General features: G+C 54.9%; 1 protein-coding gene across 1 annotated transcript in view; it reads right to left on the bottom strand.

Annotated features, from left to right (window-relative positions):
- JPH3 (junctophilin 3) overlaps positions 1–27168 on the bottom strand; it is a 52501-nt gene extending 25333 nt beyond the window's left edge. The window contains exons 1-2 of the mRNA XM_086620712.1: positions 26787–27168; positions 12475–13252 (exon numbers count right to left, since the gene is read on the bottom strand). Of these exons, the coding sequence (XP_086476838.1) occupies positions 12475–13252; positions 26787–27168 (1160 nt within the window). The remainder of the gene's footprint in view (positions 1–12474; positions 13253–26786) is intronic.
- Positions 27169–27799: the final 631 nt, after the last annotated feature.

Genomic DNA, 27799 nt, shown 5'->3' with positions numbered 1-27799 from the left:
CCTAATTTCTGCTCAGCAGAACATGCCAGCCCAGCACAAGCACATCAAACCCCACCGACTTCAAGGGCTGGGCCAGGTGGGGCTGGTACCCAAAGGCACATCTGCCCCTGCTAGCCAGGATGCTGCCAGCATCTCTTCAGCCACAGGACACACACGATAAGCAGAGCCAGGCAGACCCATGGATTTCCCTCCTGGTGGGTTTCCTTCCTTTTCATTTTTTGCCCCCTGGCAAGGGTAAAGCTGATGAGTCTTTTGCACCAGAGACAATGTGCAAGCTGCCCTGAGATGTTATTTACAGCTCGGGAGATAACGAACATCTGGAGAGGGAGTCTCATCTCCTGCCATCTGTCACTTGTAATGAAGCTACGGAGGATGCAGGTGAGTGACATGGCCGGTGCCCATCCCAGTGTTTCGGTGCCTGCCAGCCCAGACCCACGCAAGGAAGCCAGGCTTTGCCTGGGAAGAAGGACATTTCTGATGCCACCGTCCCACCACTGTCCCAGCCTGACCCACCAAAGGAGACAGGTTTGGCCTTGCTCCAGACCTGGCACTTTGCTGGCTCAGACACGGCAGCACAGCCGAGCACTGGGCAGTCCCCTCTCCCAAATCAGACACGGAGGCAGCAAGAGCAAACTCCAGCTCCGGGGATGGAGTTTCCCCTTTTCTTCTAAATTGAGGAAGGCACGAGGTAATTGCAGCCATGCTGGGAGCGTCGTTATCTTCTGGAAAGCGATGGGGGGTGGTGCAAAACCTGCAGGAACCCACTGGGAGCAGGGTTTGGGAAGAGTTAGCTTCAAGGATGGGAAAGAAAGGAGTGAGCAGCGGGAGATGCTGCCTGCTTTCCAGCTGTCGTGGTTTGGATGGAGCAGGTTTCCTTGATTTTACTGGATAATTGTCATGCACAGAACGGAAAATGTCTATAACGGACACGTACAGAATGGAAACGGGAAACGCTGACGTCCCCCTCTTCCTCCCCTGCTCTCACGGAGCGCCGGCAGGCGTCCCAAAGGCACAACCACACCACAACCCCTCCTCTAACCCTGGGCAAAAATAGCACGTTACAAACCATCCTGCCGCTTCCAGGCAGGAGGCGAAACAGGTTGGAAGAAATCGCTAACAACCCTTGGAAAAGGAAAAAAAAAAACAAAAAAAACAGGAAAAAGCAAGCGAAGGCACAGAGTCTCCAAGGAGCCCGGGCAGCGCTGGATCATCTGCTCCAGGTCTATATTGTCCGTATTCCATGCGAAAGCAGAAGAGCAGAAAAGCCCGACATCGATGCCGCATTCAGGTGGAGATGTCGGAACGCGCAACGGGCCAAGCTCCAGCTCCCCAAGCAGCCGTTGGACACGAGCAGCGTTGGGTTTGGCTGTACATGCTGCTGACTGGAATAACTTCGGGCTGGATCCTGCATTCCCGTTGCACCGCTCTGTCTCCGGGCAAGGCTGGCTCCAACGCCGGCCCTGCCAAAACTCTCACGAGCCCGTCCCTGCTCGTTACACCGGGAAAGGCCAGGTTTTTGGTGGGAGGCTTGACTGTGGTGGGTCTGGGTAGGTGGTTTGGTGTAATGTTACCCATCCTCCTGGATTTATCGAGGAGAGGAGGGTAGAGACGTGGGTGGGACGTGACCACCCCCAGTCCAGCCACAAATTTGGAGCGACCTGTGTGGGATGGATGAAAAAACCTGGCTTGGTGGGGACACCAGGTACCTCCTCCTGCCATGACCTGCGCTAGGCTGCAGGTCAAAAAGTGGAAGATTTGGTGGACCATCAGCATCCCACCCTGGTCTCCATCACCAGAAGGCTCTCCAAAACACCCCATTCCTCCCCGTTTTTCATAATGAGCTCCTCGCTTGGCTGATGCCATGCACGGGATGAAGAGTGGGGTGGAAACCTCAATGCCAAAGGTGCAAAATGCAGCACAGAGAGAGAAAATCAAGGAGGCCATGGGCGAAGAGAGCTGAGGGACCCTCTGATCTGCCTCCCGGGAAGCCCTCAATTCCCTTCGAGGAGCCATCGGCACAGCCTGGCCCCTTGGGAATCATTAGGGGCTCTTCTCTACGGGCAAGGGAAAAGCGCTAAGAATAATAGAATCTGGGGAGTTCAAGCAAACAACTCCAGGTGAGGAAGGTGATGACAGGCGAGCAAAGCAGATCTGGAGACTTAATTTCAGTTTCATTTTGATGCCTAAAAAAGGAGTCATCAAACCCAATTCTGAAGCAAAACACAACAGAACCGCACAGAAAAGTCTTTTTTTTCCTTTCCCGACCCTTCACCCCGTTTGGGTTTTTGGCTGAAACGCTCTGGTGGTTTCACAAGTTTTGGTCATCTCAAGCAAAACAGACATTTGGCAAATGGACTTTCCAGACAATTGGTTTTTTTCTGCTATTGAAGCCACAAAAGCCCAAAAGAGGCAGCAGAACATTGAGCTCATGGTCCTCCTTTTCCCTGGTGATGGGCTGATGGACAGGGACAATCCATGACGTACCTCTGGCCATGTACCATTTTAACCAGCCAACACCCAACAGCAAAACCCACCCCAGTTCAGAGCAAACTGCAAAAAAAAACCCCAAACCTCACCCAGAGTCAATGACAAACTCGTTTAACTGAACTTAACATTTTAGTTCCAGCACAGTCTGGACTCGGGCCAAGACATGGAGCTGAAATGGCCTGAGGAGCGCTGACGGATGCTCTCCAGCTGTCGGAAGAGAGGTGGTTGATATCCATCCTTGCCCCCCGGGACTTCTTCACCACCTCCAGCCCTGCGGGGTAGGAGACAGGACTCTTTTCTAGGTGACGTGATGGGGGTCTAAAGGATGGGTTAAGAAGGTCTGGTCCTCCAAGTGATGGGAAAATGCATTTTTACTGCCAGGGCCCTAAGAATCATAGAATCACAGAATGGTTTGGGTTGGAAGGGACCTTCAAGATCATCTAGTACCAACCCTCCTGCCACAGGCAGGAACACCTTCCAATAGATCTGGTTGCTTAAAGCCTCATCCAACCTGGCCTTGAACACTGCCAGGGATGGGGCAGCCACAAATTCTCTGGGCAACCTGTGCCAGTTCCTCACCACCCTCAGTGTAAAAAATGTCTTCCTTGGATCTAATCGAAATCTCCCCTCTTCCAGTTCAAAGCCATTGCCCCGTGTCCTGTCACTACACGCCCTTGTCCAAAGCACCTCTCCAGCTTTCTTGTAGCCCCTTTATGCACTGGAAGGTGCTGGAAGGTCTCCCTGGAGCCTTCTCTTCTCCAGGCTGAACAGCCCCAACTCTCTCAGCCTGTCTCCATAGCAGAGGTGCTCCAGCCCTCGGATCATCTCTGTGGTCTCCTCTGGACCTGCTCCAACAGCTCCATGTCCTTCTGATGTTGAGGACCCGAAAGCAAGCACATCCATGTCTTGCTCCATGCAGCTGGGAGGAGGCTGGTTCCCTGCCTGGAGTGAGACGCCGGTGATGGGCACTGCTCCATGCACCTCTTGCCACATTCGGCCTCGCTGGGATGGACCTGGTGATAACAGGGAAGCTTCTCTCTACTGAATGGAGCAGCCAGCCCCAAAGCAGCCCATCGGAGACAACCACGTGTGGGATACAACAGCATCATCTCCATCCCCTACTACCACATCCAACTCCCACGTCCACACACCAGCAACCCCCAGGAAAGATGAGAAAACGCCGACCCACTGGGGCAGCGGGTGCCCGTTTTGGTCGCCGAACGCCGCCGTGCCCCACGGCTGGCCAATGGCCTCGGGTCTGCGCTGCCTCCGAGGCAAAGCCCATGAAAATTTCCACTTAAGCAGCCAGCAGCACAACGGGGAAGGGACTCAGAGCCCAGCTCTGCCAGGAGAGAATCTGGGCTTTTAATTATTTATGCTTCACCTCCGTGCTATGGTGATGAGAGACAGATCAGACGGAGAGACCCGGCCAGATAACGGAGAGAAGGCTGCAGCCTGTTTCCCCAGAGAGGACATTTATGCAGATCAGGTGAGCTGAGGGCTTCTGACCCCTGCCCCAATCCTGCCCCACACCTCTCCCCTTGGAAAAGCACCTTCTCACCAGCATCCCTGGCCCTGCCACCACTTTCCTGGAGGGTCTGCCCCATGCAGATCCTCAGGACTGAAGGGTTGGGGAAGAGCTGCCATGTGTTTGAAGCTCCTCAGGGATCTTGTCGTGTTGGATGGGGACTGGCCATGGTCACCTGCTAGCTGTGTGGCTGTGGGACAGCCCCTGTGACCACTGTGTCCAGCTTTGAGCCCACAATCCTATTTTCTTCTCCATTAGGGAGTCCAACTCCAAGGAACTGCTGCTCAGGGCTTGGGGTGGCATCATTGAGCCATCGAAGCTCACGAGGATGCTTAGTGGTGGGGTGTCCACTGACCCAGCCTTGCTTGGGTTCACCATCTCCATCACGTTTTGCCTTGCAGATGGATACCAGATGTCCTTTAATTGGGCAGAATGAACTCAGCAAAGCTATATGGGCTGGACCCGTGTTCCCTTCTGCCATCACGGTCCAGGAACGGGAGCCGGCGCTGCTGGCATGGAGCCCACCAGGCTCCTATTGGGGTGCACCCAGCCTGCTTCCCACGGGCTGCTCCTGAAGTTGAACTGGGAAATCAACAGTTCCCAAATAACATGCCGTGTCCCCGGAGGGTGACACACGGGGATGAGGCGGATTTGGGCTGCGGATGCAGCGAGGCTCTGCTGTCCCAGCTGGCAGCGAGCAGGCAGCGAAGGGCTGAAGAAAAGGGGTGGCAGAGGTGGGATAAAAGCGAAAAGAAGGTCTCACCAGATGGCACCAGGCACGGCCACGTCACCGCCGCGATGGGATTTTAGGGTGCTCAGCACCCTGCGGAATTGGGACCTTTCTTAGTCACAACTTTAAAGGGATAATCGGTCAGATCCATGGGTTAAATCTCCCTGGGATTTTCAGGGGGGAAATTCGCTTAGCGGGGTCTGTGGTCAAATCCTTTTAATTTCCTGGATTAGGGAGCCAGGACAGTTTGTCATTTGTCCTGCATGGAGGAGGTGGCAGAAACCTCATTGCTCGAGGATTTTCAAACCGACTGCAAGGGCACCGCAGGACCAGGAGCCCCCAGCCCCGGCCGCCACGCTCCCCCCACAGCGGTGCCAGTCCCCCCAGCATCCCAGTCACTGGGTGCAGGGGGAAGTGATGCCCACAAACACCAGCAAGGAAAATCCTCCATATTTTTCCCAGCTCTGCATTTTCATCTCGACTGTGCTCCTGATATTGCTTTTGCCTCTCTCCAGGGAGGGGGACAGGAGCCTGGGGGTGTCGGGGCTGTTGCTGCAGGGAAGCGGGTGGGTGGGTGGCTGGGGTGGGAGCGGTGCAGCTGGCAGGAACGCATGCCAGGAGACCCAGAACGGGAGCTGGGAGAGGAAAAAAGCACGCAGGCCTCTCTTGCAAAATGAGAAGGCAGCACAGGGACCCCAAACCTTCCCCTCAGCTCTCCCCTGCTGTCAAAGCTTCGGTGCGCGGCATCGCGGGAGCGGGCAGGGACACGGCACAGCAGCTCCCACCGACACGGCCAGGGGGTTTGGGGTGGTGGGACATGGTGGCAAGGGTTGGATGCTACAGTCAGCATCCCCCACTTCCAGCCCTTGGGTTTGGCTGCAGGTTTGCAGGTACCCCCAGCAGCCTCCTTGCACCCAGTGGAGGGTGAGGATGAGGATGGAGGAGAGCGACGGGGCTGCGAGCCAGCCCACCTGCCAGGCAGCTGCGTGTGGTGGGGGAGGATCTGTCCCTTCCCTCCTGAAGATGGCTGAGAAAAGCAGTGCTGCAGTTTCTGCTCGTTAAATAGGAAAAGCAGCAGAAAGGAAAACCAGGGGCTGCCTTTTCCTTTTATTTCCTCCTCCGCCCAAAAGCTAGCGGGCGTCGGCATGAAGAAGAGGCTCCACCATCCTCTTCTTCAGCTCATTCCCTCTTCCCTATCCTGTGCAGGCAGTCAGGACAGGCAGGAGGTTACCGTGTTAGTTGGGGGATCTAACACGGATCAGGGGGGCTGAAATCATCCTGCACCATCTCCCAGGAAGGGCTGATTCTGCAGCAGGGCCAACCCCAGCGGGATGGCAGCGCCGGCCGCTCAGCCCATGTGCTAAGCCGGTAAAAGGCTTGGATCAGAAACCAGGCAGATGATCCGGGCTGCACTGGGCTGCTGTGTGATGCTGGAAAGGAGGAGGAGGAGGAGGAAGAGGAGGAGGCAGGCTCCTCTTTGGTCTCCCACCTCCTGCCCAGCCCCTTTCCATGGCAGCAGTGGGTGCCAGGAGTGAATCACCCTCCCATCCTTCCTGCCTCACCACCAGCCGGTGCCATCCCTGCCCATTTCCATCTGGTCCCGCTGCAAAGGTGACCGCAGAGCTGGTACCCAGTACCAGCACACACGCTCCTGCCCCGGCACGACTCTCCCATCCTGGTTCTGCTGCCGGGTGTTTCGCTTCCTCCCACATCCCAAACCCCTCTCCTGCTTCACTCCAGGGCAAAACCAGCCCCTCCAGCTTTGCTGTGTGTGCTGGGACAGCAGGGATTTTGGAGATCCTCCCCGACAAGTGCAGGGAGGAGGGCAGAGCCGGCTGGGATCACGGCGAATCCAATGGGCTGTGACCCTCCTCTCCGCCCGTCTTATTTCATCACGACCTCACAACGAAAGACACCGAATTTTCCAGCCTGTTCACGTCTGTGCATGGATGTCCCCCTCCGCCTCTGCACGGCAGCGGGGTGGCAGCCGGGGACAGAGCGGAGCTGGCCCCGCGGGAGCGTGCCAGCTACTCCTGACTTTTGACACAGCCACAAAAGGGCTTAACGCTGTAAGTCCTGTCTGAGCAGGAAGTTATTAAACTGGCATTGCCGGGGGACTTAAAGAGTCACGGTGCAGGCAAGAGCTGCCAACGGGTAAGGACGCGATGCTCCAGGATGCCATCCGGGGATGCGCCGTTCCTCGAATGTCCTGGACTCGAGGTGGAACCGGCACCTGCCGTGAGCCAGAGGTACCCACGTCACCCCGGTTGCCAGCACGCACCGACCGGAGGAATAACGGCTGATCCTAATCTCTGCCGCCGTGGTATCGCCTGACCCCTGTCAACACGTGGGAGCGTGTGCCCGGGCAGGAGGAGGGGAGGAAGGTGGCAGAGGGACAAGTCGATGTCCTCTGCTGCAGCCCTGCTCAGCCCCCAGACATCGGTAAAGCCCGTCGGAGGCTGCCAGCCCTGGGGCTTCGCTCCCCTCTGCGTTGCACAGGGGCTGTTTGGGAGGGAAGGAGGGCAAGAAGGAAAAATAAAACGCTGCTGTAAAGAGAATGACCTCCTTCCCCAGCCGATCTCAGCCTTTGAGTCACCTCCATCCATCCCCTCTGTGTTTTCCTCCTCCTCTGCACCCCCTCACCCCCTCAAGGAAAGGACGGAGAGACTGGGGAGGGATGAGGTGTGCGCGCTGTCCCGGCGCGAGACCCAGCGGGTACCAGGCGATGCCATCAGTGATCCCATCCCCAGTGAATGGGCAGAGGCGAGTCCTGCGCAGCCCTGGGCTCCCACTGGCACACACCGCACCGCAGGGCTCTGCGGATGCTGAGCGCTCACATGGCCCCGGCGGGGAAAGGGGCAGTGCCGCTTCGAGGGGTCATAAGTAGAGGAAACCGCCTCCCTGGACCCAGAGGTGCCCAAAGAAGGGGTGGACAAAGCGATGGGAAGCCCCGACATCGCTCAACCCCATCCCCGCAACTGGTTGAGCTGTGACCCATCTGGGCTCCAGTCTGCTGCCAGCTCATCCCCACCATCCCGACCCGAGCAAGGGACACGCAACCCCTTTTGGGGCCACAGCGTTCCCCTTAACTCACATCCCTCCTCCTCCTCCTCCCTCTCCATCCGCAGCGAAAGCCCCACCGGCAGCACGAGGAGGGGGATTAGGGCGAGACTAATGCGGGCGCCCTGCAGCCGCCTCCCCCGGGCACCAGTAAAACCAGCAGAAACCCCAAATCAAACACAGCTCAGTACAATTGCGGAGCTGCAGGCACAGGCCTGAGAGAGCATTAAGCAGCATTATTCTGGCTCGGCGTACTGCCGGTAGTGACATTACCGCAACTGCAAATGTTTGGGATCAGGACTGCAGCATCTATTCTTTTCTGCGGGTTTTGCCTGGGCTGCGTTTCCATTTTTTTTTTCTGAAGAAAAATACCTGTTTGGCTCAAACAACCTCCTGTACTTTGCTGCTCAGCTCTCCGGGGTTTTTCTTGCCTTCCCGCTCCGCGTCGTACATCAAAGGCGGACGGATGCTTCGCCCTCGCTGCAGCATCCTGACGGAGCATCCGTGCTGAGCCCAAACATTTTCCTTCACCCGTCCTCGCTGCCAGGTTGTCTCCATTCACATCCTTTTTTCTTTTTTTTTTCTCCAGTTTCCCTTTCTGAAGTTGAATGACACTGTGCTAATTTGTAGCCCGACTCCTCCTGAGACTATGGAGCTTAATTATATTTTTCTCGTCGTTGGTGAATGGCTCGGCTATAATTATGCCTTGGAAGTGCATTACTTAGGATTAACCTGAGGGCAGCATCCCCTCTGGGGTGCTGGGGCAGCAGCAGCTCCCAGGAGCTGTTATTTAAGGTGCTGAACACCAGGGCCCCATAAACCTTGTGCTGGAGAGGAGCTGGGTGTTTGCCAAATGCCGCCCATCTCCCATATCCCCAGCCCTGGTAACGCATAGCATGTATCCCCTCGTCAGTAGTCCAGCCACTAATTACAAAACCTTGAACTGTGGTAGCAGAAGGAAATCCTGGAGAGAATTAGGGTCTGTCCTCCTTGCATTAAGAGCGCCAGCATCCGTCGCAGAGAGCTGGAATTGGTCCTGAGCTCCCCCAGATGCTCCACGTGCATCTATCTTCCACACCCAGTGGTCGTGGCGAAGCCAAGGGCTGAGGATGAGCCTTCTGGCCCGGATATCACATTTGAGTTGCCCAGGATGCACCAGTGCCTATGGAAAATTTGCATTAGGTATCAATGCCATCACTAACGAGATGAGAGCCGCTGTCTCCAGTGCATCCTTCAATCTTCCAGGGTAGAAGCAGAAAGAGTGACGGCTCTTGGCTCACACGAGAGGTGAACGAAGCACCCCATAGCACAAAGAGGACACCCTGCACCTTCATCCTGAACAGGCTGGAAATGGGCTCGCTCCCCAGCTACCTCTGAAAACCCAGAGTTGATATCAACGGCAGTTTTTCCGACCCGATTCGTAGCTCTTCTCACCCATCGACTTTACACGAATTATTTCAGCGAATGGGAGGTACAAGAGGGAAGAAAGCCTTATTTCACTTTAATTGCATCGAAGGAAATTTAGGAGAACCATCTACTGTACCTAAAAACTATTCCTTAAATGAGCTGACTTTTCTGTGTCACGGATAACATAGTACTCTGTTCAGACTAAAACAACTTGAAGAATCCAATTTATTTGTCGTCAGTACACTGTGTTTTTAGCCTACTTTCCTCAGGAAACAGGGCTTACTTACGTGATTGTGCTGTTTATATATCTATATGCCATCACTCCCACACTAATAACTTTTGAACGTGTTGGCCAATTCCAACCAAATCTGACAGAGCGGCAGAGTTTTCAAAAATACGGAATTCTTACAAATTTAATGAAATACGTGGGTGGGCACATATTTTCCCCCACCAAGGGAAAGGCTGCAGAGTGAACTCAGCCACATTATTAGACAGAAGAGAATACACACACACACACATCCAGACACGCACCAGTGCTGCTAGAAAATCCCCAGGTGCCGGTAAGCCCGACCTCCCGTTGGTATTAGAGGGGGAATATTGCACCCCTGAGCCCCAAAGCCACTGAAATGGGCATCAGGATTCCTCTGCCAATGCACCCGCTGCCTGGTTTGTGCATTTCTTTCCATTTGGATGATGCGATTTGGTGTGGGCACTGCAGGGGAGTGTTTATTCCTTTAGAAGCTTTAAAATTAATCATAGTAATCGTATGGAAGCCTTTCTAGCTGGGTCTAGGTTTGTAAAACTTTGCTCTCTTCTGCTTCTGCATGCCAAGGAGGGGTTGTCGGTGCAAAAACCCTGGCAAAGGGGAAGAGCTCCAGCTGAAGGATGGTGGGTTTCGGACAAAGCAGCTCTCCTCGTTTGCATTTCCAGGTCCTTGGACCTCTCCTGCGTGCAGCCAAATTGCAAACCCAAGACTCCCTCCAAGATCTTGGGGCTGAGCCTGTACCTGGATCCCACCAGCCCCGCAGCTCCAGCAAAGCCTAAATCCTGCGATCCCATCCGGCTGTAGCCGAATGCTCTGGCTCCTCGTTGACACGTTTCGGAGTCTCAACACAAACCATTAACACCGGTGGCAAAAGCTCCCGGGACGGATGTCGCCCGCGGTCGGTAACCCAGCGCTAATGCACAGCGGGCGTCACGCCGGCGGCCGGCTGCCCCCGGCGCGCGCAGCGAGAGACGGGCCGCGCAGCGGATCGATAACGGGCTTTGCAACGCACCGGAGGCGATGGCTGTGCCATGAAAAGAGCAAAGCCCTGGCTTCCCGGCGCTCCCTTTCTTCCAACCGAGCGCTAACGGCGGAGGGAGCCGGGCTGCGGGATGGAGATGGTGGGTTGCTCATGGAGCGTTTTCTGGAGGGACCACATTCAGTCTCTGACGGAGTATCCTCGAAGCTGTGCACTCCCATTCCTTTATTCCTTCGCCGATGATTAAAGGGGTCCTCTGGGTGGTCCCCAAACCCCACGGCTTTTCTCTCTCCTCCCTGCACAGACGTGGCCACAGGCTGCATCCTCCCTCCCAGCACTGCTGCTGCGCTCCCGCAGAGCTCAGGACCACGTTACCCCCACCAGGATGAGGAGGAAGGTATTCATGCCCTGGCATTCCTACCTGATGTGATATTTTCCTTCTCCTCTCTCATAATCAGAAGGTGGAAGATTATATGCCAAGAGCTCATCAAAGTATCTCCAACATGGGGGGGTCATATCTACTCCCATTCTTACGGATTTCCAGGACCGTTACTGCCTGGGGATGGAGGATGTTCAGACCCAGCATCCCACAGCATCCCACAGCATCCCAGAGCTCCCCATTTCCAGGGTTCAGGCCTTTGTATTGAGACATTCACATCCTCAGATCACAGGGAAAGATCTGGTCTCTCTGCTGCTCTGCATTCTGGTTCCTACCTGGCAATCTAGTGGGATTTTTTTTTTTAATATTTTTTTTTTTTTTTCAAAGCTTTGACAACAATTTGGTACAACATCAGCTTGAAAACATCATCGAGCTCAAACACGCTCCCAAAGCAGACCTGGGAGGCGCATTCACATTTCAGATAAGTCATCAGCAGACATGCTGATAAAGATTTCAAGCGTGACTCTGCATACGAATGATCCAGACCCAACAATTCATCCAGCCCGGGCGGCTGAGGAGGTACCTGGGTTTTTCCCCTAACACCAGCCCTTTTTTCCCCAGAAAGGAATGACCATGCTCTATGAAACCAACCCCAAAAGTGACACAAAGAGCCCTGAATTCGGCAGAGCAGCCTTTTCTCCTCAGCTCATCTCTTGTCTGGGCACTCACTGCAAGTCACGAAGCTCCGAGACGCTTGAGCTGGACCTTATTTCAACGGAAATTAGACATGAACCATTTTTTCCCCCTTGCTCCTGCTGGTTTTTGAGCCGGATCAGGTCCCTGCTCTGAATCACTGAGCAGTTCCATGGTGGTCCCAGCCAGCCTGGGGAGTGGGAGCTTCTTGAGGATTATTTGGGCACCCCAATCTGCTGCTTTCTAGCAGAGCCTCAGGCAGGGCAAACCCCCCCCCAAGCATCAGCTACAGCCAGTGATTTTACTGCTTTTTCACTCAAAACCTCTTTTGGGAACAGAAATAGCTGGGAATCCTCCCAGCATGGGCCAACCCTGGGATGGTTTCTCTTGGATATAAATCAGACAGGATACAGGGAAATAGCATCTCAGCAGCTCTTCTGCTAAGGGTATCACCCTGCTTATGAGGAGGCTTATGAGGAGAAACGGGGTGGATAACTCCTAAGTGATGGCTCTCAGCCTGTGAGCTCCACGCAGTGACCCACAAGTGTGGTCCCACCACAGTGCAACCACCACCAGCTGCAGCGGATGCACCGCCCTGGATGACCCCTCGGCAGCTGGTTCGGGAAGGTCGTGCAGCCACAGCTCGCTCGGAGCTGGCAGAGGGACAATTCGGCTTGGATCCACCCCATTGTGACCATCATCCAGGAGATGTGGACAAGCCCAGAGGCTTGGCTTTCCAGGACGCTGCCCACTCCCCCTATGAGGCCCAGGTTGTCTGCGCCAGCAGATGCCCACCGCCCCACCTGCCTGACTCCAGCAGCTTCCCTAAAACACTCCCCTGAGCACCTACTACCACAGAAAGTCTCATCCCACTTCTCCCATCAAACCACAACCGTTGGGGCAAGACCCCTGCCAAGACGCCGCGTCGGGACGGGGACCACCTTACCTGGACGCCGCGATCTCCGCTTTCTGCTTAGCGATGGTGGCCGCCCGCTCGGCCGCCTCGACGGCCCGATCCACCTTCTCGCGGATCTTGCTGGCTCGCAGCGGGATGAGGTTCTTCCTTTTGCCGCTGACCAGGACGTTCTGCTTGTACTTGCCCTCCTCCTTGGTGCCATCGGGGAAGGTCATGCAGCCGTAGCCGTGGCGCTTGTTGTTGGCCCACTCTCCCTCGTACTTGAGCCCATCCGAGCGTTGGCTCACCCCGAAGCCCGACCGCTTGTCGTTCTTCCACTCGCCGACGTAGATCTCGGTGGTGGTGGCGTCGATGTCGTCTTCGATGACGGAGAGCTCGGCTTCTCCTTCGCCCAGGCTGATGGTGGAGTTGATGTCGCTGGCGGTGGAGCTGACCGTGCTCATCCCGGCTTCGCTCCGGAAAGAGCTCTGCTTGCTCCGCTGGCTGGCCAAGGAACTCTTGGACTCGGACTTCCGGAGCTTGAGCCCGCTCAGCAGCGACCGCCGGAAGATGCCCTTCTTCTTGCTCTTGAGGATCTCGGCATCGCTGTGGGCCATGAGGACGAAGCCACCGCGGGAGACGGCGGGGCTGCCGGCCACCGCCGGCGAGGAGTCGGGGTGCAGCGCCGTGCCGTTGGTGTGCTCACTGCGCAGGGAGTTGATGGACGTCCTCAGGGGTGACCTGATAACCGCAGCCATGCCGTAGGGAACGCTCTGCCGGACGCCGTAACCCTGGCGCATCCCTCCGACCCACTGGCCCTGGTACGTCCCTGGGAAGAGGAGACAAAAGCAAAGAGGGGTTTCATGGCACGGCATCCTGCGGATCACTAACAGCGTCAAACCCCTCTGTGAGCCCTTTGTTAGCGGGAACAGCAAAGTGCAGCTCTGGATCCCAGTCCCATCTCCATGACACGGGCCGTAACGTCACGTTGCGAGAGGGAAAAACAACATCTTGGCCAAGGCACCAGTGTGCCGGGAGCGATGCTTGGAAGAACTGCACCATAGAGCAAGCCCTAATCTGAAAGGGATTCATAGAATCATAGAATGGTTTGGGTTGGAAGGGACCTTAAAGATCATCTAGTTCCAACCTCCCTGCCATGGGCAGGGACACCCTCCACTACACCAGGTTGCCCAAAGCCTCATCCAACCTGGCCTTGAACACTTCCAGGGATGGGGCAGCCACAACTTCTCTGGGCAACCTGTTCCAGTGCCTCACCAAAGGGAAGGGAGCAGGGAGACGGGCATGGGGAATCATTATCCGGGAGCAGACTCTGATCCCGTCCATGCTGCCGGCAGCGATCAAAGCGGATGGAATATTGCAACGCATTTATTTATATACATAGTGCCTTCATCCGGCACGTAGCGGAAGGGAGAGGCTCTACAGAAGTAAAGGCCCCACGGGGAGAGATCCATTTGGTTACTCTCCTTGGAAACGTGCCCCTGCTTGAACTCCCACATTCGCGTGGGCATTTACTGGTCGTTATTGGGATGAAACGCACGTGGGACCTCACCACGGCACTGGGAACAGAGGCACAAGAAACCCATCCGGCCCGGGAAGCGTGACCGGAGCATAACGCTTGCCCCGTGCATCGAAACGCACGGTGGTCATCTGCCTCGGGGTTTATCAGCCCTTCCCCTCCTGGAGCTCGGCGATCCGCACGCTTTCCCGTTTTATCCCAGCCATTTGAACTGTAGGGCTTGTTTTTATTCCTAGGTCGGCTTAAGCTTTTCTGGACTGGCTTGAGATGCAGTGACTCACCACCCGCCTAAACCCTCACAGGACGGATGGATGAGCCCCAGCACGGCTCCTCGCCTGGCACTGGGATGCTGCTGGGATGCTGCAGCCGGTCCCAGTCCAGGGCTGCCCCACTGCCTCCCGTCCCCTGCAGGACCCCGGGATGGGATGGGGTGGGATGGGATGGGATGGGATGGGATGGGATGGGATGGGATGGGATGGGATGGGATGGGATGGGATGGGTGCAGGCAGTACCCTCAGCATTGGGACCTCCTGTCACACCAGCCCCGCTCCCGTGTGCCAAGGGAGTCTTACAATAAGACTTGCTGAAATAGTGAACCCTATGGGAATCAAACCAAAACAGCCCTCAGGAAAACCGCCCGGATGATGACCACTGGGTCAGTCTGATAAAGGTTTTCCAGTCCTTAAAGAATCACAGAATCACAGAATGGTTTGGGTTGGAAGGGACCTCAAAGACCATCTAGTTCCAACCCCCCTGCCATGGGCAGGGACACCTTCCACTACGTCAGGTTGCTTAGAGCCTCATCCATCCTGGCCTTGAACACTTCCAGGGATGGGGCATCCTTCTCTGCACAAGACAATCTTTGCCCTTAGCAATCAGGTCATGCCCAGAGAAGCTGTGGCTACCCCATCCCTGCAAGTGTTCAAGGCCAGGTTGGATGGAGCTCTGAGCAACCTGGTGTAGTGGAAGGTGTCCCTGCCCATGGCAGGGGGATGGAACTGGATGATCTTGAAGGTCCCTTCCAACCCAGCCCATTCTATGGAAAGAAAATCCTCCCGAGCTAAGTAATTTGTAAATTACTATGGTAATACAACCACAGCAGCAGCCGTTTCTGTGTCGTAGCTCTTGCCTCAATATCAATATTTGCAAAACGCTTCCCGAAGTATTAATTGCGTGGGATTAATGGAGCGATTGCATCGGGGAAAACGCAACATCCAGTAGGTGGTCAGGGAGCACCGTGCAGGCAGCCGAGCTGCGTGGCCGGGGCTAGGGCTGGGTGGAAGTCGTGGACAAGAGTAGAGGCATGACAGGAGAGCACTGGACAGCCAAGCCAAGAGATCCCAGACACCACCATGATCCTGCTGAAAAGTGGGCCTGATCCTGCCCTGGGAATTGGGAATTTTGCAGCAAAATCAGAGTCCGAGGGAATAAGCAGGTTGTGCTCTCACTTGCTGTGGTTTTACCCCCAGGAAGACTTCTTGACTCCTGGTGTAACAGCTCCAGCAGGATTTGGCCGAGATGAAGGTGATGCTGAGAAGGGTGGGGAGCAGAGATAAGGAGAGGGCATAACCTGAGGCTAGGAGAAAATAACCGCAGCCATCCTGAAAGATGCATCAGTGAGAATATTCCTCTTTCGGAAACAGCAGATGGAGCGTGAGAAAGGGAACGGGCTCATGAGAAAGACAAGGAAATTTGGGATGGGATGGAAACACGGAGAGAAGAAAACGGGCAATGCGGTTGTTGGCCGCTTTCACTTGTGTTCTTAAGCCTGGGGTGGGTGTTTTTTTTGGCTGGTGCCCCTTGGAGCAAGGCTGGGTTGATTCCAAAGGGCTTTTAAAACTCCTGCAGGAATTTCCATTGCCTTAAGGACCGTGCAGAGCCCCATCCTTGGCCGGAGCCAGCCGGGCTGAAAGCAGAAAGCGGGAAGTCACTGGCTTCCAAAGCATCGTTCCTGATTCTCCAGCAGACGCTCATATGTTTTAAGAAATGACAAGTACCAAGAAGTAATCTAATTTGTTGCAGTTATTCAGCGCTTTCTCAGCATTTGGCTCAGGAGGCTAAAACTCATTCTGGGCAGAGAGCAGAGAGTCTGCAGGGCTGCTCCCAGTGTCCCCATAATGCCAAAAATCCCCGAAATCAGGGTTCGCCCTGGTTTGCACCATGCAGAAACGGGGAGGCCAGCGAGACCCCGTGCAAAGCCGGTGGTGAGATGGTTGGGCACAGCCTCAACGCCTCCGTATTCCCTGCTGGAAACAGGGATAATGCAGCAGCAGTTCAGCCAGGTATTGGGAGGACTAATTAGCTCCTGTTTGCAAAGCGCTCTGGGAAGATCCGAGGCATTACAGACACCAAGAAGAACAAGGAGTTTCCGTTCATTTCCTTGGCTTTGCCAATTTTGGTTTTTTTTTTTCCCTGGGGAGCAGGGAAAGAGGAGACCCATCTCCATCTCCAGCTCATCTCCGCGGGGTACAGCCGCTGCGGCAGGGCTCGTGTGGGTGCTCGTGGGCCCAGGACCACGGCAGGAGCTGCTCGCTCTTGCTGATGAGGTCTTGACCATGGTTGGGAAGAGGTAACCAAGTCATGCTCTTCCCACATGCAGCACACCGGGCTGAAACCTCGGGCAAGAAGAAGAGTCACTTCATTGATGCCGTTTGTCTCCCACCAGGTGCCTTTTTGCACCTACAAGAGCGATGGAGAGGGAAAGAAGATCCGAAACATCTAGAGAATGACCTTTCTGGCCTGGATGGAGGTGGCCTACAGCGTTGCACTCAGCAGGTGAAGGTGAGAGATGCCGTAGGGTGGAAAGCACCAGGCTTTGCCGCTTGCTGCCCCGAGCCGAGGGGCTGCCAGGCCCCTGCAGTCCTCTCCTGCTTCCAGAGGGATGGCCAAGACCAACGGCGTTGCTCGGAGGAGCCCGGCTTTCAGACAAATCAGCAGCACCCTAGGGCACGCCGGAGCAACGGGCGGATTTTGAACAATACGGGGGGGGAAGCCCCAAGGGATGAAGATGGGGCTTCCCTCGGCTGAAGGTGGGCTCAGCCACTTGGGTATAAACCTCATCCACCTTCACCGCGGCGGTGGAAGGAGACAGAAACGGGGATTTTTTGGGGTTGGAACGGCTGCGTTTTCTTTCCTCCCTACCCCCCCCCGGACCCAGGGATCTGGCATTTTTCAGGCTGCTGAGCCCTCTGGCTCCGGTCCAGGAACACCATTAAGCACGAGCGTTACGGGCTGAAGGCTGCTCGCAGGCTTTTCCCGAACCAAGACAGCCGGTTGCGTGTCCTGCAGGACGAAGCCCTCGGCAAGCACAGGGGGTGAAGCACACGGGGGGCTTTGCTCAGACCTGCCCTGCCTCGCTCCGCTGCCGCTTCTCGCACGGAGACGTTCAAGCAGTGATTTAGGATGTTGTAAAGCATTTTGGGGCCGGCGGACACGTACGTATTATTATCCCAACGCAACCTCAGAAAAAGTCAAATGCTTAGAAAAATATTCCTTACCCATCACTGAGCTAAAAAAAAATACAAATAACCCACCGTCATGGGTCAGTGCAAGGTATTTAAGGTGAGCTCTGCAGAACACGGGAGCAGAGGGCTCCAAAAAGGAGGTTTCTCTGTAGCCTCTGTCCCATCCTTGAAGCACCAGCAGATCCACCTGTTACGGTGACTGCGTTTGGCAATGGCCACGATCCAAACCTCCCAGCTCGCCTTTGCCACTCGGCAAAATTTGGGAAGGAGGACTGAGTTGTCCAAAGCACCCATCCACTTTTCCAAACCAAGCAGAAGTCATCAGACCTTGCGGATTGCCAGTTTATCTTACGAAGGATCCTCCCTGGTATGCTCACCTGCCCTCTTATCTCTGAACTCTGCAGCATATTAATTAAAGACACCTAATGGCAATAATTAGGCTGGTCCCTTGAATTATGACACAAGGAGCAAGTTTTACAGATACCACTTTCCAGCTAGTCGATAGCAGAAAGGTAAAAAAATCACACTTAGCATCTCAGAAACATCCATCCCAAAGAGAAGATGTACAAGAGAAAAGAGAGGACTGGAGGATGCTAATCCAGCCTCCATCCTGACGATGAGGACATCCTCGTTGGCCACTCCAGCTGATGTCCTGCAGTCAGGGGGGTCTCACTATTTAAAAATGTGTCCCCAAACGTGCTGCCTGCACGTACGGCTCCTCCCGAGCACCCACGTGGGTGCGTGTGCGCTGCCAAGGCATCCCAAGAGCCATCCTGCCCGTGCCTGGCAGCGGGACGAGGCGCTGCGCTGGGTGACTGGCATTCCCTGCCCTGTGCCCAGATGCCGCATGGATACAGCATGGGTGGCAAATTACCCCCCCCCAGCCCCGCCAAGGCTCTCCATGCCTCCGACCACCACCAAGCCATGCTAAAAACACAGTCAGATGCTTCTGCTGTGGCTGCTTATTTGCCAAAAATACGCTCTGGTAACTGCTTACACAGGGGAAGAGCTAAAATATGGATTTTTGAGTATGCAGATATAATCCGCAGGCACGGACACGTGATGGATGTTAGTCACATCGCTTAATGCGAGGCTGGGTACGTACAGACACGATGGGCACGGGGAGGTCCGGGCATCTGTGGGGGAGAGAAGGGGAAGGGGGTAAGGAGAAGGGAGAAGAGCAGAGAGAAGAGCAGAGGTGGCCTGGGCTGCTTTGCTGCTGCCTGGGTGCTGGGTGGCATTCAGTCTGTTGCTGGGGCTCAACAAATAATAAATCCTTACAAGTCTCGCAGCTCGTCTCGGGATGGTTAGGTTGCACTTTTTAAAGCTAAATGGCAGGGAGCCTCCGTCGAAGGAAACAAACCCATGGGGTGGTTGGGTTTGGATGATGCACCAGAGATCACTTTGGAAGCAGGTAGAGATGGGTGTGGGGGTGGCCCTGGCAGAGCCAGCACCTCGCTGGGCACCTCCGCAGGAGCCGGGGGCTGGAGAGAGGAGACAGGTTTATACAGCCTCACGCCACAGCCAGGGAATCTGCCTCCTCCTCTGCGGATGCAAATAACAACATCAAGTAACTCCAGCCGAAATATCACGGAATAGGGATTGCTCAGCCGTTCTGCACGGGGAAAATCATCCGAAAGGCAGGCTGCCACATGGTGAGAATGCTCAGATGGGGGATATGAGCCCCATCCCAAACATAGGGAGTCCTTTATATCCTCATCCCCATGACACCCACCCAAAAGACACTTTGCAATCAGGAGATCAGCAGAATGAAGCTCCTTCCCTCACCAGCAAACATTAATGTGCATCATGGTATTGCAAAGACTGCTGATGTTTGCACTTACAGATGGGAAACTGAGGCACAGAGGGAGATGGAGGATGAGCTCCTCCAACAAAACAAGGTGTGTGCTTCCTCCGCTGCGGGCACAAAGTGGCTTTGCACGACGCAGGACAGGGAATGGGGCAAAGCCCCGGAGCTGCCGTCCTACCTCTGAAGATAAGCCCAGCTGTGGGAATTAAGCCATTTTCCACAGGGACTGGCCAGTGATGAATACGTGCTCTTATAATATTAAGGAGAAGCCACTCCAGGAAAATCACATGCGGACCCACGACTACGTCCGGTCTCACCTGAGGCATTTCAGCTATTTGCTTCCAGGGGGAAAAACTCAATTTTGTCTCTACCATGTACTGGAAAATGTGAGCCCATCCTGAGCATCCCCTCCCTCTTTGCTCCCATTGCTCCCGTACCTCCTGCTTCCCCGAGAATGTGACTGCCTCTTCCAGTCAAATGTTTCAAACCATTATAATGACAATTAAATCTCAGCATCGCTGATTCTGATGGGGCTCATAATGCGTGCCAGGCTGGTCTTAAAGCGCCAGGTCCTGGAGTCAGGGGAAATACAGCTTTTTATAAGGAAAGAACTAAAGAAAGGAATTTCTAGTGTTCCTGGGAATGGGAAGGGTCCACTGGAGTCAGGGAAGTTCAAGGGAGCATCATCCCCTGGTTGGAACAGGGCCCGTAATGTTGCCCCAGGCAGCTGAATCCCTGCGGATTCGGCCACTGACGGGGCCAAAACCAGGATGAGGCTTTAGCACGAGGGATGTGAAACACATTAACACATCGCTCAGCACCTTTATTAGGGCTAATGTGCTCCTCTCACAAAGCAGAGGGAAATCGGGCTAATGCTTAGTCCGTTAATCCTCCCGCGCTCTAATCCTCATCGCAAACTCTGTGATCTCACCCCATTTCTCAGCAGAGCTCATTCTCCAGCACTTCCAAGCAGTGCTTTGTGCCAGCACCGGGTTTCGGGGAGGCTGCGTCCCTTGCGAGGTGTGGGAGATGCTCAGTGCATGGGGTGATGCTGAGCTCCCCACGGCTTGGGAATACGAGGCTGCACCAGGAGCGGGGACGGCACAGGATGGGACGAGGTGAGAGCAGGGTTTATTTATTCCCTGTGAAATAAATGATTAATCCCTTATTCAGTCCAGGGAAACACTTTGCAGACCCAAAGTGATGCCCTGAGCAGGAAATCATCTCTTTACAGCAGTCGTCTTGGTGTGAATATCTGCAAACTTAGGGATCTTGCTCTGGCTGTTCATTCATTCATGAAAATTCATGATGCTGTGCTGTATGCTAAGAGTAAGTGGAACCTCTTCAGGGAATAATTTTAGGAAAGGAGTGGCTTTTCTGAGGGAAGGCTCATACATCGTTTGCAATTTTTAAGGATTTTTTGATTCAAAGGTCAGAATCTGTCTGTGAAAAGCCAATATCAAACCCTGAAATATAAATGCTTGCCATTTGAGTGTTTTTTTCTCCAAACTTCTCTTTTTTGTTAGCAGCCAAATAAGCTAATTCTATGTTAAACAGCTTATTGCAGGGGAAACTAGCATCGAGAGTCTTCTGTAACTATTGCAAACACTTGCAAAAAAACCCCCTTGCTTGGTCAGGATTTCAGCCAATGCCAAAGCCAGAGCCAAAACAGGCAAAAACTGCCAAATCTCACCCGACAGAAGCTAAACCACAGCATTGCCCCCAAAAGGCCATCACCAACCCCATCCTGCTTGGCTTCTGTATCTTCAAGTCATGCCCCCATTAATAGAGATCATTCATCTACATCGGCGTTATCTGACTCGAAGCATTCAAAATTAATCAGGTTCATTTCAAAATCGAGGCATTTTTAAACAGAAGGCATTTTTAGCTCTTGTCTGCTGGTCTCCAAGCCTGTAAGAATGACTTCTCTGCAATAGTCTGGGTGGAAACCTTGCTTCAAATATGAAGCTGAAAATCTTGCAAAATCACATGATTCCACAAGCTAGAGCTTCAAAAAAAAACCACCAAAACTGTTCAGCTACAGGAGCAGATGTCACCCAACCACGAGGAGCCCCATGGGATATGGAATCACATGCAAATATCCTGAGATTTGCATTAAAAGCCGTGAGAAAGCCCGGGGTAACCCACCCCAGCATCCCGAGGGAAAGGATATTAAAACTGGGCTTTGGGACTTAAGTCACCCTCTCTTATGGGTCAGGGAGAGGCATGTAAGGGGGTCAGATTGCCCCAAGGTTGGGGTCCTGCACCATCCCCTGGAGCATCACACACCAAATAAAATCCTGGAGAAGCTGGAGCTGGGGTCTAAGCCCGTCTGGCAATTTTGATCTATCATCTCCTGTACTTTTCCCCAGGATCAAAAATCCTTTTTCATCTGTCCTGAGCTGTACCTGGAACTAAGCAGCATGTTCCAGTGAGATAAGTAATTACCATGAGTTCATATCATTTATTTTTAATGACGCTGGTCAGAATCTTCATTTAGTATTTTGATTCATTTTTCTATGTCCGGCGGGTCCCGACGTTTCAGATATTGCTCTCCTATAACCACTGCTGCACTGCAAACATCTTCTGTGCCAAATCTGGACACCAAGATGCCTCATAAACAAAGTTCACAGGTTTTTTTTTTTTGATTATCAGGTTTTAAGGGGGGTTGTTGGGACCAGCTAGAGCTGTGCTGGGATTCTGCAGGAACTGGGAGGATGGGGGATCAGGGCGCGTTTGTATTTGCTTGTTCCTGCCCACTGTTGAAAGTGCATCAACAATTCCTTCCCGGCAGCAAAATAAGACAGGAGCTGGTACTTTTAAGGTAATTCTGGCATCCGTGCTATGAATAGATCGCACAGAAATGCGTCCTCGCTGGTTGGTTCCCTGCAGCTGTAGAGGAACCCATGAAAAACCCCGGTACGGGGACAGGCACAAGGCAGCCCTCGGTGATGCCGCCACCCTCAGCGGCACTGGCCAGTGGTGGTTCATCCAAAACCACTTCTTGGCTCAGGTGAGAGGGTGCAGCCCCTTCCCAGACAGGCAGGTGCCCCCTGGCATCATACAATCATAGAATCATCAAAAAGTTTGGGTCGGAAGGGACCTCAAAGATCCTCTAGTTCCAACCCCCCTGCCACGGGCAGGGACACCCTCCACTACACCAGGTTGCTCAAAGCCTTATCCAGCCTGGCCTTGAACACTTCCAGGGATGGAGCATCTCCCCAAGCAGCTCTTGACACTGGCAAGGGGCCTGTTTTTGCACAATATTTCAAGTTTTTCACCTCCTCAACCACCTCAAACCCGTTTGGTCGGTAGCTGCTGGTGCACCCACTGAGCAAGCGGCCGGAGGTGTCACCAGTGCCACTGCAGAGGTGGGGAAAACGGGGCATGGAGCCACCTCGGCTCCTGCCCAGGCAGGACAGGCTGCGAGAGAGCCCACGCCAGCAGCTCCCACCGCACCGCTTCCCTCTCCCCATCACTTCCAAAAGCACAAAAATCTGCCAGCCCAGGCCAAGAAAACCCACTTGCCTACTCACCCGGTGCTAACAATGAAAACACTAATTATATTTCACTCACCTATCAAAGGGATGATTCATTTAGGTGAGTGGGCACGGAGAATTACACAAGATGAACACGGCGATGCGACCGCCCATCTGTTTTGGGATAGCCCTCTCGAGAAACGAGCCTGCGTGGAGCACGTGGGCACCCGGGATGGGGTGAGGGGGTGGCAGCAGGAGGGACCCAGCATAGCCCCGATGCTCTGCGGGCATCCTGAGTCCAGGGAAGTGCTGTGAGCCATTCCCTGAGGGCTGGCTGGGCAGTGGGGACCTGCTAGAAGGGCTGGTCCCCTCCCCAAGCCCCTGTCTGGTCTCAGATCCCAAATGTTCAGCTGGGGAGAGGTGGAAGGAGGAGGAGAACAGCTTCGGCAGGGACGGAAAGGGCAAAAGCAGATTTGGAGCTTCCTTCATCCACCCCCACGACCATGGTTTCAGCAGCTAAAGCCAAAGCCAATGCCCAACCCCGGGATTTCCACGGCGAGGTGGCAGTTACAACTCAAACCGTCCTCAGGGCAGAATCACTGAGTGTTTCCAAAGTGTCCGAGGAGCTGCAGAAAGGCAGGAACCAGCTGAGGTGTCTCCTGATCTCCAGACCTGCTGAGGACTGGGTCTCCAGCGGGAGGAGGTCTCCAACCCCCTGCTCCAGAGAGATTCCACCAGCTCCAGCAAGGGCGACAGCAGCGGCCCCGGCTCACCTGGGTGCTGATCCAGGTGGATTCAGCCCCTTTCATCTCAAGCAAGGGTGCAATCCTGCTCCGGAGCTGGAGCCAGGCTGAATCAGGCCCAGCAAACGACTGGTGCAACTCCGGCGTCGGAGCGGAGCGATCCTCAGCATCCTGGTTTATGTAATATCAGGGTGCTTCTGGATGGGGGCAGGAATTTTTGGCAGAAGGATAAGGACACATCAGCAGTATCATGGTTTGGGGTGGGGGAAAGACAAGGACGCACGTGCCGCAGGTGCAGGAACGTGGGTCGGGCGCGCGGCGATGCCAGGGAGGTTTGGCAAAGCGCGGGCTCCGAGGGGAACAGCGGGGTTCTGTTTGCTTATTTGGGCCCCGTGCCAACGGGCACGTAACCGCACAGCTCGGGGGAACGCGGTCTGTGCCCATCCGGTGCACGCACGGGTCGGAGAGCGCCAGCGCCGGGCCAGGGGTAGACCGCGTGCCCGTGGGTACGGGAGCGGAGGGGCGAAGCGGCGTCTCGGCCCCGGGGAGGAGAGGCGTGTGTGCATGGCGATGAGCGTGTCCGCGTGGGAGGTGTGAGATCTGCAAGCTGCGTGTGGGGGAAGCGTGCGCGCGTGGCGGGCGTGAGCGCCCGGCGTTGGCGGGGGGGACGGTACCCGGGGTGGCGAGCGGAGCCGGGATGGTGAAGGGGGTGGCAACGTGGCTCGGGCCACCACGTGCCATACCCTACGGCCGAGCCCGACGCACCGACACGTGCGCGTCGCTCACGCCAAATATCGCTCCCCGAGGTCGCGCCATCTCCCGGGTGTGGAGATTCGCCCTTACCCGCTCTCGTGCAAGGAAATGGTAAAACTGGGAGTGAAACCCCATGAATTGTGGGGCACCTCGCTTCCTGAGCTCGGCTGCGCATTTAGGGACCCATCCCCTCGCCTTGGTTGATGTGCTAAAAAAAAATAAATGCAAGGGCTGAATATTTATCTGTGGGTGGCAAGTGACAGATGCTGGGGCGAGGATTCCAGGATCCTTCAGTTTGATGAAGGTAATAACTTGAATAGATTAATGAGAAACATCCTTCCCAACAGCCATAGCTGCACAGCCACCCTTCCAGCAGAGCTCCTGCACGCACCAGCTCCTTGGACCCAAACGCGCAAAGTTCATCAAGGTTTGGTGGCCAGAAGGCTGGAGATGCCCAACTTTTGGTGTTTTCCACTCAGAATAGAGACAGGCAACTGGGAAAGGGCTGTGGCCTCTGGGTACTCGCAACTGAGTTGGTGAAAGTGCAATCTCAGGTGGGTTCAGTCACTCCGTGGTGACCACCCAACCGCAACGGGGGTGTGGAGGAGCCCAGTCGGGGCGTGTATCCCGGCATCAGGGTGGGCTTGGCCACAGGTACCACCACTTTGCATCTCCCAGGCACGGCCGCCCCTTCTAGGGCAGTTTGTGGAGTCCCTGGGGGGGAGAATGTTTTGCTACAGACCCTGCCTGCGTCTCCTCCTGATCCTCTCACCTCCTCCTAAAACGATAAACATGCCATAAAGCTTTTCAGCCCCCAACCACCAAGAAGCTGGGCTGGCCTGACAAGATGGAAGAAAAAGCGCTTTGCTTCTGGTAGGTTCTCAGAAAAATGATGAAACTGCTGGTAAACCACCCCTATTCGGAGACGCTCCCCGGGTTTCCCGAAGAGCCACGGTGCTGCAGTCAACGGGGAGCGTGGCAGGGTGGGGGCACATGCGTGCCCGGGGACGGGGCCAGCCCTGCAACACCCAGCCCTCGGAGACCTGGAGTTTGTCAAGACTTCCGTCCGCCTTCCTGCGAACAGCCCCGGCACGGGCTGGGTGCCAGGAGGGGAGCAGGGCGATGGAACGCCCCCCACCCCACCCCGCATCCCCTCCTGCCCGCTCTGAACGTGGGAGACGGCGATGATGCTCTGACCAAGCTTTATTCTCAGCTGAAGGATTTATGGATGGCTTGCAAACACACACCCGGCAGATTCCAGCTCAGACCCCAGCATCATTCCAGGCAGTTGAAACAAAAGGTTGCAGCTCTATTTTCCTTCAGGAGAAAGCTACCAGCACTGAATTATCATTAAAAACCAAGAGATTGTTCCACCTCTCCCTTCGAGAGCATTAAAAGAGCAGCTGCAGGTGACATTTAATCTCCCCTCCCCGTCTAATCACAAAGCAGCAAAGCGGGTTTTCTAGAGAAAGGTCTTGCAGCACCTTTCAGGAAGGCTGCGATGGAGCTCAGCGATGCTGCAATTTCCTGAATGTAGCAGTCCTGGAAAATGGTAATGTCTTCGAAAAAACCCACAAAAAAACCCAAAATGAGCCTGTTTCAGATGGCCCCGTTCACCAGCAAAACAACGGGGCAGCGCTGCCGAATGCCCCTGGCCGCCGGCAGGTAGGCCTGCCTCGGATTGTGGTGGCAATTCCGATGGAAGTAGCCACAAACCAGGAGAGAGGATGATACAGCCACTTACAGCAGAGCACCAGCTGCTTCTCCTTGCTCGGCCTTAAAGCTTGTTAGTCCAGCAATTTTTTTTTTTTTTTTTTTTTTTTTTTGGATCACTCCAATTGGGTTTTCTTGTTTTCTAGTTAATCCCAGTTCCCCCTCCACATCTCGTTAAGCCGTGTTGACGGCAGAGAATAGCTTTGGTGATCCCTCTGAGCCCCTACGCTAAGCATTAAGCCGTAAACTAGGAATGTAAGACTCTTGTCTGAATTAAAGTCTTTCGCCTGGTATTAGGAAGCGTGGGGCTGCGTTTGGAGGGGCTGCAGGGCGTGCAAAGACCCCAGCCCCTTGCTGGAAGCATTTGCAGGAGCAGAGCTGCACCCACCTGCCTTAGACACCCCCCCCCGCACGCTCACCTCCCCTCTGCCCTGGGTTGCTCCGGTGCAAATCCTACAGGTTCCAGTGGTGCAGTCAGAACCGCGAATCCCATGTGCAACTTGGGTCGTCTCCCAACAGCTCGGCCCACCCCATCCTCCCACCCTTCTGGGCGAGAGCTGGGCATCCTCCCCCCGCCACCACAGCTGGCTCCCCTCCCCAAAAAGCCTGGTTGAGGCGAGGTGCAGGGTGGAGGACCCAGAGCCCAGAGACCTGCTGAACATATGGGGCTACCTGTGGCAAAGAGCTGGGCTGATGCCACGCTGGGCTGGTTCCTTATCTCCTGCGGGGTACGAGCATCCCTCGCTCCAAGCTAGCAGGTTGCAAACTCACAGACTCCAGTCCAAAGCCAGGGTCCCCGTTCGGAGCCTTGTACCCCCACACCACCGCCCGCCCCGGCCGGGAAGGTATCAGTGCAGCACCTACCTCCATCCGAGTAGGTCTCTGTCCCGTAGCCATCCTGTAATCCATTGCTCCAGGTGCCTTCGTACTTGGCCCCATTTCCAGCGCATTCTCGGACCCCGTACCGTCCCTTAAATCCATGGGTCCACTCTCCTTTGTACACCCACTTCCCCTTGCTCTCCATGCCAATGCCATGGCGCTTGCCCTGCGCCCAGGTGCCCTGGTAAGTGTTGCCGCTGGGCCAAGTGTAGACCCCCAGCACCTCAAAGCCGTGACTCCAGGAGCCCGAATATTCACCTTGACCCTTCGGGCCGGTACAGATTCCGTGGCCATGAGCCTTTCCGTCCTCCCAGCCTCCACAGTACGACCCTCCATCGTCAAAATTAAACCTTCCCCCACTGGACATGCATGTAATTCGGTTTGCAAATCCCTCAAAAGGTGAAAAAGAAAAAAATGTGCAGAAAATGAAATGCGAGCAACGATGACTTGGGGAAAAAAAAATAAAAAATTAAAAATAAAAAAATCAAATCAAATCAAACTCGATCGAAATCATGCACCAGATCCAGGGAGCTGCTTAAGCCAGTTTCTTGTGATTATTCATTCTCTGGGAGTATGTTGAGGATCAGTTCTCTCTTCCCCTGCTGTGGAAACAGTATCATTAAAAAAAAAAAAAAAAAAAATAGCAGCAAGAACAGCAGCAGCTATTGGGTTTTGGTGCAAACGACTCCACCTAAAAACCATCCAAGGCAGGGAACGGGGGTGGGGGGGAAGGAGGGGAAAAAAAAAAAAAAAAAAAAAAAAAGGCCAAATGCCAAGAGAAGGAAAAAAGGGGGGAAAAAAAAAATTAAAAAAAAAAAAATCCAAGCAGACGTGCGCACCCCGCAAGGCCGGCGGCGCTCAGAGCCCCCGCGCTGCGCTCCGCCGCGGGCTGCGCGGCCGCCCCGGCTGGCTCCGGGGGGGCGGCGGGCGCGGCGGCATGGCGGGGCCGGGGCGGCGGCGGGCGGCTCAGCAGCAATGCGGTGCCTCCGCCGCCCTCC

This window comes from Tauraco erythrolophus, chromosome 15, assembly GCF_009769465.1.
Source record: "Tauraco erythrolophus isolate bTauEry1 chromosome 15, bTauEry1.pri, whole genome shotgun sequence".
NCBI classification, from domain to species: Eukaryota; Metazoa; Chordata; class Aves; order Musophagiformes; family Musophagidae; genus Tauraco; species Tauraco erythrolophus.
The sequence above is the reverse complement of the archived record's forward strand: the minus strand, read 5'-3'. Positions and strand labels throughout refer to the sequence as shown.